The sequence below is a fragment of the Brachionichthys hirsutus genome, chromosome 4 (genome assembly GCF_040956055.1).
Source record: "Brachionichthys hirsutus isolate HB-005 chromosome 4, CSIRO-AGI_Bhir_v1, whole genome shotgun sequence".
NCBI classification, from domain to species: Eukaryota; Metazoa; Chordata; class Actinopteri; order Lophiiformes; family Brachionichthyidae; genus Brachionichthys; species Brachionichthys hirsutus.
Window position 1 is genome coordinate 4,241,047 of NC_090900.1, and position 12,039 is coordinate 4,253,085.

General features: G+C 45.9%; 2 protein-coding genes across 2 annotated transcripts; one reads left to right on the forward strand and one right to left on the reverse strand.

Moving 5' to 3' along the window:
• Position 1: 1 nt before the first annotated feature.
• Positions 2-5,656, reverse strand: usp30 (ubiquitin specific peptidase 30). The gene is made up of 13 exons (XM_068760715.1): positions 5,586-5,656; positions 3,715-3,824; positions 3,333-3,506; positions 3,112-3,215; positions 2,890-2,988; positions 2,751-2,796; positions 2,573-2,667; positions 2,268-2,327; positions 2,073-2,159; positions 1,893-1,973; positions 1,489-1,705; positions 1,279-1,387; positions 2-1,100 (listed from the first exon to the last, which is right to left on the reverse strand). The coding sequence occupies exons 1-13, from the start codon at positions 5,654-5,656 to the stop codon at positions 848-850; spliced, it is 1,506 nt and encodes a 501-aa protein (XP_068616816.1). The 3' UTR covers positions 2-847.
• A 682-nt stretch (positions 5,657-6,338) lies between these two features.
• Positions 6,339-11,815, forward strand: svopa (SV2 related protein a). Its single transcript, XM_068761092.1, has 16 exons — positions 6,339-6,373; positions 7,024-7,181; positions 7,294-7,379; positions 7,484-7,582; positions 8,058-8,129; positions 8,307-8,431; positions 8,521-8,584; positions 8,680-8,805; positions 8,933-9,061; positions 10,406-10,479; positions 10,576-10,652; positions 10,768-10,872; positions 11,071-11,182; positions 11,265-11,346; positions 11,434-11,523; positions 11,603-11,815. The coding sequence occupies exons 1-16, from the start codon at positions 6,339-6,341 to the stop codon at positions 11,813-11,815; spliced, it is 1,647 nt and encodes a 548-aa protein (XP_068617193.1).
• Positions 11,816-12,039: the final 224 nt, after the last annotated feature.

The following is a 12,039-nucleotide window of genomic DNA, read 5'->3' on the forward strand; positions in this document are numbered from 1 at the left end:
CCAAAGTACACTTTTTTAATATCTTAAAACAATCTTTACACATAGCAAACAAATACAATCTGACGTCATATTCATTGAGTGCAAATTGGAAATATTAACAAGGAATTTTTTTTTTTGCCTTGCCAAATTTTCCAAGGTGACATAATTGTTTTGGTAGATGCATAAATGGCAGCTACACATGCTGAAAAATATGAAGGATAACTTGCCCCCAATGTTAAGAGAGAGCAGCTCATTATAAACCTGCTAGAATATTGACACCGAGCCAAATGGCTCTGCTGCATCATAGCTTCACATTATTTGTAGCACAAACGGTTTCACGAGTTAAAAAATCAGCACGGCACTTTAACCTGAAATGTGCAGCTCTGTGAGAACAAATAGATCCGTAGAAAAATAGATTAGGATTTCAAATGTAAGCTGTCCACTACAATCTATGTGCACTTCCTGAAATGAGTAGGCTAATTAGAGGTGATGAGAAAACCGGCGCTGCACAAAATTCTACCTTTCTGACTTCTTTTTTTTTTTTTAAATATCTGAAACAACCAATAAGTAATATCACCGGGAATTAATGATCAGCTGCATCTGTCCTGCGCGAATAACAGCAACACCTTGAAGTATAATGTAGCACAATTTAACACCAAAAACTACAACACTGTAGAAGACAAATCAATGGAGAGCACAAAATCGTCAGGTGTTCCTATCTTTCTCAAAATGTTACATGACAGAAGCCGTTACACATCAAAAGAGAGACCGACCGCCTCCTTTCTTTGATCGCAAACCGTGATTTTAGAGCCAGACCATCACTACGTGATCCATGTCCTAAAATGACCTGTTAGCCGCAAGCTAACGGCTACTCTCGCGAGCACAGCGAGAGGCCTCGTGTTTGTGCTCTCTCGTAGAAGAGCATGTAAGCGTTGGAGGACAGCACCTCGTGCAGACTGGCTTTTCGCATGGAGTCGTCTGAAACCCAAAGCCACTGGGAGCCGGAGAGCGGGGAGCCGCGAGGCGAGGAGGGGCTGCGGCGGTACGTGATGAAATGTCCCGAGTGCATGTCGCCGTGGTGAACCAGCACAGCTGTGAGCTGGAAAAGGTACTCTGTTGAACTGGAAGGAAAGAAACAATGATCAAAGCACACACATATGGGAGCCAAGTGAAGGAGCAATGTCAAGTCTGTTTGTAAGTGCGTCGCGAGTCGCACGGGTCGTACGTCGACGGCCAGCTGTACGACTATCTGCACTTGAACAGACCCAAAAAAAGCGCCACAATGACTATTAGGTTTACCCGTAGTCGTATGTGAGGCCGAGGTGCGAGTTCACACCAGGAGAGTGAAGAAATATAGACGAACAGGTTCCACTGAAAAACGTTTTGTTGTTGTTACAATGTTCTCCTCCTGAAAAACAGAATGCAAAAAAAAACAAGGAATAACGTCAGCAATAAAAAGAAAAAGAAAAGTGAAGCAGCGTGATATTACAGAGTTAAAAGGTGTCGCACCGTTGGCAGTCGGCCTTTCCATGGATTCATCCGGACTCTCAGACCTGATGGGATTCGGAGCGGCTCTGATCCGCGGACGTCTCCGCGCCGCAGCGTTGTGCTTGTAGCGGTCCATTGACAGGTACTCTGTGAACTGCACGTGCTCCTGTCTTTTAATGGGCCTTCCCTCGCTGGACCATGTCAGCCTTTGCAAGTGGATGCAGAGGCATTGAGGAAGCTAGCAGAGCGAGCAGAAAATAAGAGGAGGAGAATTATGTTGATCGTACAGAACGTTTTCATTCATCTTCGCATTCGGATTCGAACTTGTGACCTTCTTGCTGCGAGGCAACAGCGATGCCACCGTGCCGCCCAACATCTTGGGCTGCTGGTATTTAATTAAAGATATGATGAAAATATAATATTACCTTTCCCAGTTTTAGCTGCATAACAAATGTTGTCCTCTGGCTTTCTAGAACTTCCCCATTTCCTGGGGTCCCTTGTTGAAGCTGAAGACAAATCATTGGCGGAGGGAGGGGAGGGGGGGGGGGAGAAAGTTTGTCATATTTATCACACTTCTAAGAAGCGATCGTCAGACTTGAACGTACCCGACTGCAATTTTCACACTCCACTTCTTTGATGGTTTCTGAGGAGATGAAATGTTGAAGACACTGATCTAAAGACATCGGTCGATCCTGACAAGAAACGGAGGCCAAGTCTCAAGACAAATACAGGAACAACAAATAGCATGGAGTACCAGTACTGTCACACGGCTCGTATACTCCTCAGCGTTCCTGACTTACCCACTGAGGCAGAGGGATGGACAGGGAGAGGCTCTCAAATGAGTCGTACCGAACAGGACTCTGATTAAAAGCAAAGCAGAGGCCTTGAGACGGAGGAAAGTCTAAATACACAAGTGAGTTCATTTACTTGTAGCTGGCTGACCCTATCAAAAAGCCTCGTCATATGATCATTTACTGCTTTTGGAGTAGAGTCTGCCCATTTTCATAGAAACATTATGCTTCATAAATCAGAATAGAGTTTACATTTCGTAAACATATTTTATAAGGCTCTTCCATGCAAGAAAAAAAGAAAAAAGAAGCCTCACTTGTTGTTCGCAGCGCTTGCAAGACATGTTGATTGTTAAGCGACCGTGAAAAGGATGCTGAAACTTCCAAGGGCTTGGCATCGGATGAAGAGGGACTGCAAAACAAATCAAACGAACACTTTAAATGTATTCTCCCCAACTCCTCACCCGAGGCTTCATGTTCTGTTTGTCTTCTTACCTCGACTTCTGCAAGTCATCGTTTTCTCATCTCGATTGAGTAGAGTCTTCTATAAAACAAACACATAGACAAAGAATAACAGCGTGAACACATCATAACGTGTGTGTGGGGGGGGGGGGGGGGGGGGGTGATAACGTGCCTCCAGCGTCTGCATTTCAAAAATGTGGGTGACTTTGGGTTGCCGATCCCGCTCCTCCTCGAGAGAAGATGTAAGGACATGAAAGAGTTCATGTGCATCCTTGGAGGGGAGGGGGGGTTAAAACAACACAAACAGAGACATTTGAATATTTCAAAAGCACAGGAGCGTCTTATATCAGATAGCAAACATGAAAGACATCACTAGAAAGCGTCACTGATGAACCTGCTCTTCAAACGAACTGATGTGCCACCGGTACAATCTGAGAACGTCCAGGATGCGTCCTGCGTCGAGCACATCCTCCTCGCCTTCCTCGTCATTGGACAGAGCTGCCGGTGCAGAAACAGAGACGCCCCCCCCCCCCCCTTCCCCCGTCAACAACAGGTAGGAACGCCGCATGTCCACTACATTCCAAAGGTCTCATACCGCCGGACTGCTTCACGTACATTTGAGAAGCTGAAGCAGCGTCACGGAGAGCCGGTCCTCTTTGCAGGACTGGATCGCTGGTGAAGCTGAAATCACCTCCAGCCACCTGATGAAGGACGGACACGCTGCCAAACCCTGAAGCAGAGAGTTCAGGAAGCAGGTGTTCCCCAAGTTCAGCAGTCCAGGTACCATGCCTGAAGAAATGACACGTTAAGTTACGATCCGATCCCCACGTCAACGGAAACAAGCCCGCTAGGGCTTTTTTGAAATGCTCCTCTTAGACAGGATGTTTGACGTTATTTGTACTGTAATACATGCTACTGTGTGACTGTACTTGTACTCTAACATTCTATCTAATAAATATATTCATCATACGTTCGTCACCGCCGCACTCATGCTTACCGCTCCTCCTCTTCCTCCGCTCAGTGATCGGGCCCCACAAAACGTAAACTCCAGCTGCGATGGCAGCAGCTAGCCCACCGATGACGCGCCAGTTCTTCAACATCTTGTTTCTGGACAAGAAGAAAACATGATGTTAAAAGTATAATAAAAGGATTTAATTAAAAAATAACAATAAAAATGCAGAGACTCGTATAAAACGGCGTCTGGATCCACGGAGTCTCTACGGATCCAGAACCGCTGTGAGCTGAACAAGGTGCTCTGCAGAACCGGAAGGAAAGAAACATTGTAAACGTGTAAACGGATTTTGACATACCGTATTGGCCCGAATATAACACGACCCCGGATATAATACGACCCCCTCTTTTTCAAGACTCAAGTTTGAGAAAATACTTTTTGAACACCAATTTCAATTTTTATGCAGAAAATAATTACAGTACATCTGAAACAAATGATTATAACAATAAATTCAAGAGAAAAAGCATGTTATTTTGCCACATTCAAATCATGCAAAAACTGTCTCACATCTTAATATCTGAACATTTAAATATGTGAACTAAAGTGCAATCACATTTGTAAATGAATGGCTTCTGGTTTTTAAAATGTAAATAAACCAATCTACTGTGATAAAACAACAAAATTGCAATAACTGCATGAACCATCAAAGTGAAGTCTAACTGGGGAGATCGTTGTTCTCCAGCGCCTCCGGGGTTAACTTCCAGACTTCACGCTGGGGACGAAGGCTGAAGCGCAGCAACACAAGATGGACGCCGGCCAGACGTGCTGAATCACTGAAGCTGCTTTATTTTACTTGCGCTGTTAAACAAAACTCCGTTTCCTCCTATCGCTCGCATATCTCTGTCTCCTAGTTGCGCTCTCTCTCTTTCTCTCTCACACACTCGCTCGCTCAGGCGGGACACACCCCAGCTGGACATGCGCAAACACACACACACACATCCACACAGACACATCTCACAACATATGAATAAGGAAAAACATTGCAATAAAATAATGATCAGCGTTTGCTTTAGCCTGGGTAGTTCAGTTCACCATTCGTTGTAACGATATCTGGCGCCATCTAGCGTTCAGAATGGGTATAACGTCTAGACCCCGAATATAACACGACCCGACTTTTTCAGCCTAATTTCAATGCAAAAAACATCGTGTTATATTCGGGCCAATACGGTAATTCTTGCATCATGTCTTATCCTGTCTTCATATTTGGATGTTTTGGTTTTCTTTCTTGCAGAAATCTGTCCTCGGTTTGTAAATGTATTTAAGAAATAAAACTATTTATGTATATTTTTTTTGCTTTATTGTAGATTCATGTGAGTTCCCATTTTTACTACGTATAAAATCACTTGGATATAAAAAGATGTTCAGATGCTATTGCATCCCAGTCAGAGCACTGTGGTGTAACCTGTGTGAGTTACGGCCTTACGTCGAATAACACGACAAGCACAAAGGCTGAGGTTTGTGATCAGACCTTACCCGTTTGGGAAACCTTTACTATGAAGTTCTTAGACGCGAATTTAAAAAAAAAACGAGCCAACATTCCCGTCTGGATGAGTTGAGAAGAGGCTAGCTTGTAGCGCCTCGGCTAACTAACTTACCGACAACATCCAGGCCAAACGGCCAAACGGCGTAATGACTAAATAAACACCCACGCTGCTAGCTGGCATTACGAGCAGCAGCTGTCATTGCTACTCGTTATAATACGCAGTTCTTTCATGTTTGACGTCAAACGTGGCTGCGTGTGGCTGCTCTCCTGCCTGCGCAGGTCATAAGGTACAGCGACGTCTGGAACCCCCCCGTCCCATTGCGCTACAAAAGAGGCGTTGTTTGTTGTTTAACGCGGGGGGGGGGGGCTTTACCTGATTACGGGTCCAGTGCCAAGGAAGTCCCCGATTGGTTTATCAAAGTATTCTGGTTTGAACCACAACATTGCGCTCATTGCGGAACTCCTGTATTTGTTCACGTGTTTCGGGAGGGACACAATAAAGGAGCGTACCGATGTGTTCACAGTTTAAAATTCCGACCAGCTACAGATAATGGGGGAAAGTTTAGTGTTGTGCTTCCCATAAAAGGATTGCATAAAATATATTAAAGTTAAATAATCCTTTACATGGAAAAGACTCTAAACATGTGCACGCACTTATTCGCTATAGTTGCAGTGTCTGCTCTGGCCCAGGAAGGTCAGCAAACGTATTATATTTATTGTTATTGCTGTCTTCTTCTATGTTATTGCACAATCTTCTTCTGAATGTAATGAAAATCCGTCAAATCTGTATGCAGGTGTAACTTATAAAAATGCTAAAAATAATAATAATAATTGACAAATCCTATATCCGCGCCTACTGTCCGGATCCATTGTGATATTTAATGTGCATTCTTTATGCATGGAGGGGAAGACTGGGGGGGCGTGGGTGTTATTAAATAGACTCTAAACTGCGCAGCTGGACCCCCCCAGCGTCCACACATGTCCGGGCCCCTGGTCTGCGGCTCCTCATTGGCTGTCGGCGGACACGTGGCGCAAGTCGCTCTCCTCGGTGCTGAAATCGCTGCTCTCGTCGCGATAATGTAAACGGCAATGAGGCCAAACGGATCCTCGCTCAGTCAACACCAAAATGGACGATGACGTGTTCCAGCTGAGGCAGCTACCGTGAGTGGAATCCGCCCTTGAGATTTAGCACCTTTTTGTTTTATATTTCCTAACGCGACAGGCTGCGCGGCCGACGCGTCGCCTCCGGACGGCTTCGTGTTTGGATGATTAGCTCGATGGATGCATGTTCAGACACCGCGGTTTGTTTACAGGTAACATTAAAAAAAAATAATAATAATAAAATAAGACTATGTTGTATTTATTTCCGAATAAAAAAACAAAACAATTTTACTTTCATTTCAAAGCTGGGCACTTTTTTTTTTAATCCAACTTGTAATTGTGTCATGACTCAGTGATTCGTGATTTACTTCATCCTATATTAAGGTAAAGACTGGCGCATACAAGTCTAACTGAACGTCACTGTACACACACACACACACACACACACACACACACATAATTACAGTAATTAAGACATCACATGAACTCCATTCAGCTGTCTTACTGTGATTCTATGCTCAACAAACCACTTATTATCATCACGTGGGAGAAAACTCTACCTTCCACCTAAAGCCGCCGTCTCGCTGCAGTTTTATTCTCCACAGCTCACCGTGCAAGTAAAGAGCAGAGTGTGACGCAATCATTCCTCCTGACGTGGTGTAGAGATTCTAAAGTAACCTGAGCTCCGTTTGTGTTGTGCTTCTTTGCAGTGTCGTCCGCTTCCGTCGCACGGGGGAGAGCACGCAATCCAACGATGATGGCGAGAACGGAGAACAGGTGGTCAAGACTGCGGCGCAGACGGATCCGGAGTCTGTGGCACTTGCAGACGGAGCCGCAGTTCCGAGGGAGTTTGCAAATCCAACCGATGGTACAGTACGGCACGCGTTTTATTTTTACTTCTTCAGTTTGTTAAGACTTGCATCTCAAACTCACTTTTATCCCCTCAAGTGGAGATGTTAAGTAATATCGGTTTCCCTCAGACATATTCATGGTGGAGGACGCTGTAGAGGCCATAGGCTTTGGGACATTTCAGTGGAAACTGTCCATCCTCACTGGTTTGTCCTGGGTGAGCACTGCTCTTCACAACAATCACACCCTTCCAGATATTGTGTGTGTGTGTGTGTGTGAGTGCATCCTTTCCTCTTATGTCTTTCTTATGTGTTTTCCTAGATGGCGGATTCTATGGAAATGATGATCCTCAGCATTTTAGCTCCACAGCTCCACTGTGAATGGAGACTGCCCAGCCTTGCGGTGGCGTTGCTCACATCGGTAATGGCTCGCCAATGCCAGTACATTTCTATATATGTCTGTCCAGATCCTTATTGATTAAGTGCATTCACTGAACGGTTAGAGCCACTCGGGGAAACAACAGGGCCGCTAATCGTTAAGAGTCAGATCTTGGATTGATTTTTAAAGATACTGTGAATGTATTCACTTTTAGTTGCCCCAGCCTAGGCAGTTTTATTTTGATTGGTCTATTTTTAAAAAAATATCTTTTTTAGATGAAAACAAATCTCACAATAGTGATGAAAGTGAAAATGTGATCGAGAATCTGCTTTTGCATCTGAGCCTGCCTTTGAATTCCCATCAAATTCCACTGACAACTGTTGTAAAATCTGGTGGAGTAACGAGCTAAAAAAAAAAGGTATCGACATTTCTGTGACTGTTTGAATACACATATGATGTAATGTCCATAATTTAAGTATAGAAACACATTCAAGCTTTTTTTTTTTTATCGATGCAGGCGGTGTTCATTGGGATGATGCTCAGCTCTTCTCTTTGGGGAAACATAGCTGACAGATACGGCAGGAAAACAGTAGGTTCTCATGAAAGACATTTCTGCTTCCGGTAACACAAGTTTAACATAAAAACATTTAGCTTGAGTGTTTCTGAATGAAGAAAAAACAAAACGATCGTACTCAGACGCATTACACTGTCCGCCTCAGAACAACATCGCTCCTGTAACGGTTTTGTTGCGCTCCTGTGCACGCAGGGTCTCAAGATGAGCGTGCTGTGGACGATGTTCTACGGCCTGATGAGCGCATTTGCACCTATTTATGCCTGGATCCTCGTCCTGCGTGCGCTGGTTGGCTTTGGCATCGGAGGAGCCCCTCAGTCGTGAGTGACCCTGTCTTATCTGCTCAATAAGTAACACTGTGATGGATTACTTTGATTTTGGATTGACTGTGACTTTTGCTCCTTGTCAGGGTGACACTCTATGCTGAATTTCTGCCTATGAGGTCCAGAGCCACGTGCATCTTGCTGATTGAGGTGTGAACCAGCCTGATTATTGTTCATATAGGGCCTCGCTTTGCACTACTGTGATCAGTTTTGGGATTTTATAGCATCTACCTTTTTCCTCGTAGATATTCTGGGCGCTGGGGACTGTCTTTGAGGTCCTCTTAGCGATCCTGGTGATGCCTACTCTGGGCTGGCGCTGGCTGCTCAGCCTTTCCACCATTCCACTCTTCATCTTTGCCAGCCTGTGTTTTGTGAGTCGGACACTAATGATCTTGAAATGTTCTAAATGATATGAGCATATCAAATGACAGCTTTATCAACTGGTAAGTCTGTTTTGTCTGGGGGGGGGGGGGGGGGGGGTTGATGCTGGGGGTGCAGTGGCTACCAGAGAGCGCTCGATACGACGTCCTAACGGGGAACCAGGAAAAAGCACTGGCCACATTGAAGCGCATCGCTACAGAGAACGGAGCGCCCATGCCTCTGGGGAAACTCATAGCAGACAGACAGGTAAGAGACTCATAGCAGACAGACAGGTAGGAGACTCATAGCAGACAGACAGGTAAGAGACTCATAGCGGACAGACAGGTAAGAGACTCATAGCGGACAGACAGGTAAGAGACTCATAGCGGACAGACAGGTAAGAGACTCATAGCGGACAGACAGGTAAGAGACCCATAGCAGACAGACAGGTAGGAGACTCATAGCAGGCAGACAGGTAAGAGACTCATAGCGGACAGACAGGTAAGAGACTCATAGTAGACAGACAGGTAAGAGACTCATAGCAGACAGACGGGTAAGAGACTCATAGCGGACAGACAGGTAAGAGACTCATAGCAGACAGACAGGTAAGAGACTCATAGCGGACAGACAGGTAAGAGACTCATAGGAGACAGACAGGTAAGAGACTCATAGCGGACAGACAGGTAAGAGACTCATAGCGGACAGACAGGTAAGAGACTCATAGCGGACAGACAGGTAAGAGACTCATAGCGGACAGACAGGTAAGAGACTCATAGCGGACAGACAGGTAAGAGACTCATAGCGGACAGACAGGTAGGAGACTCATAGCAGACAGACAGGTAGGAGACTCATAGCAGACAGACGGGTAAGAGACTCATAGCAGACAGACGGGTAGGAGACTCATAGCAGACAGACGGGTAGGAGACTCATAGCAGACAGACAGGTAAGAGACTCATAGTAGACAGACAGGTAAGAGACTCATAGCAGACAGACGGGTAAGAGACTCATAGCGGACAGACAGGTAAGAGACTCATAGCAGACAGACAGGTAAGAGACTCATAGCGGACAGACAGGTAAGAGACTCATAGCGGACAGACTGGTAAGAGACTCATAGCGGACAGACAGGTAAGAGACTCATAGCGGACAGACAGGTAAGAGACTCATAGCGGACAGACAGGTAGGAGACTCATAGCGGACAGACAGGTAAGAGACTCATAGCGGACAGACTGGTAAGAGACTCATAGCGGACAGACAGGTAAGAGACTCATAGCGGACAGACAGGTAAGAGACTCATAGCGGACAGACAGGTAGGAGACTCATAGCAGACAGACAGGTAAGAGACTCATAGCGGACAGACTGGTAAGAGACTCATAGCGGACAGACAGGTAAGAGACTCATAGCGGACAGACAGGTAAGAGACTCATAGCGGACAGACAGGTAGGAGACTCATAGCAGACAGACAGGTAAGAGACTCATAGCAGACAGACAGGTAAGAGACTCATAGCAGACAGACAGGTAAGAGACTCATAGCGGACAGACAGGTAAGAGCCTGTTCGCTCGTCTTCCTGTCGTGTTTTGCGTTGACATTTTTCACGCTCGTCTTTTAACTAGGAGGACCGTGGGAAGATTCAAGACTTGTTCTCATCCCGTTTTCGCTGGACCACAGTGCTGCTGTGGTTCATCTGGTAAGTGGAGTAAATGATGCGGGACAATCTTGTCCTCTGTCTCCGTTTCCTTTCTCTCTGTTTGTGCTTCATCCAGCCCCCCTTTTGTCTCCTCAGGTTTGCTAATGCCTTCTCTTACTACGGGCTGGTACTGCTCACTACTGAGCTGTTCCAGGAAGGAGGCGCATGCGGAGGTGAGGCGTTGTTTTTTTAACAAAGTTGGTTTTACTTGTCCTTTTCATGTATAACATGATGAATGAGCAAAAGTGTGAGCGATCTTGTTTTCTAATGATTTATGTCTCCGTCTAGCGTCCAAAGGTGATAAAAAAGAGCTCCGATGCAGCTTGGAGTGTAAATATCTGAACTCTGATGACTACAAAGACCTACTCTGGACCACTTTATCCGAATTCCCAGGTACAAATCAATTCATTTTGCGTTATCGCACCACCTAACATTGTTTTTTGTGTGTGTTTTTCCTGTATTGCAACCATAAATTTCACTGACAGAGCAGTAAAGCAAAATTAGTCTCTGTAATTATTTTCCAGTAAAGGAAAAAGGCACCTGCAATATTTGATACTAAAATTAAACGTTGTATTTTGAACTCCTCCGTAGGACTGCTGGTGACACTGTGGGCCATCGATCGTTTGGGAAGGAGGAAGACCATGGCGTTGTGTTTCTTCATCTTCTCGATGTGCATGATTCCTCTCTACGGCTGTGTTGGGAGGTAAAACAGATACTACTGGGAGTCAAACTATCAAACTATATGCATCCACAACTAATCCAGCCTCGCCGTGTCTGTGTCTCAGAGCGTCCATGACAGTGTTGATATTCATCGCCAGAGCTTTCATCTCAGGAGGGTTTCAGGCTGCGTATGTCTACACTCCAGAGGTGAGCTATCCAGCAGTTATTGGATTGTTTCTGTCTGACAGAACCGACATCAGAGCAGCCTCCTCAGTGCTTTCTAAAACTCTGCAGGTATATCCAACTGCGACCAGAGCTTTAGGTCTGGGAACGAGCAGTGGGATGGCCAGAGTTGGTGCCCTGATCACGCCTTTCGTCGCACAGGTAGCACTCTCATCTTTAGCTCAGCCACGAGAAAACAGCGTCTTTGCTCATCCGTGTGTGTGTGTGTGTCATCCTGCAGGTGATGTTGGAGTCATCCGTATACCTGGCCCTCTCTGTGTACTGCTGCTGCTGCCTCCTGGCTGCCATCGCCTCCTGCGCACTGCCAATTGAGACCACAGGCCGGGGTCTGCAGGAGTCCAGTCACCGCGAGTGGGGTCAGGAGATGGAGGGCCGGGACCCATCCCATAGCTTAGGCCGAGTCCCTCAGCCCAGTTCAAGACCCCAGAGCTGAGGATACGTCAGAGGGAGGACCAAAGATGAGTGCAGTGAGAAAAGAAGGCAAAGAATTAGAAGAAGCTCGACCAGCTTTTGGTCTCCATCTCCAGTCCCATTCATGTCGGTTCAGGCGCCACAGCGGCTTCCGACAACCAGAGGGCGCAGTATTACATGTTATTGCATAGCCTTCAACCACCACTGCTATCACAGTGTTGCCACCGAATAACCGCACAAGGGGTG

Coding starts and splice junctions, on each gene's coding strand:
- usp30 (XM_068760715.1), bottom strand. CDS start 5,656: ATGTTGTGGTTCAAACCAGAATACTTTGATAAACCAATCGGGGACTTC. Junction 2,328..2,572: donor GCAAGCGCTGCGAACAACAA/GTGAGGCTTCTT, acceptor GCTTTTAATCAG/AGTCCTGTTCGGTACGACTC. Junction 1,101..1,278: donor GGCCTCACATACGACTACGG/GTAAACCTAATA, acceptor CTTTCCTTCCAG/TTCAACAGAGTACCTTTTCC.
- svopa (XM_068761092.1), top strand. CDS start 6,339: ATGGACGATGACGTGTTCCAGCTGAGGCAGCTACC. Junction 6,374..7,023: donor TTCCAGCTGAGGCAGCTACC/GTGAGTGGAATC, acceptor GCTTCTTTGCAG/TGTCGTCCGCTTCCGTCGCA. Junction 10,873..11,070: donor CACTTTATCCGAATTCCCAG/GTACAAATCAAT, acceptor ACTCCTCCGTAG/GACTGCTGGTGACACTGTGG.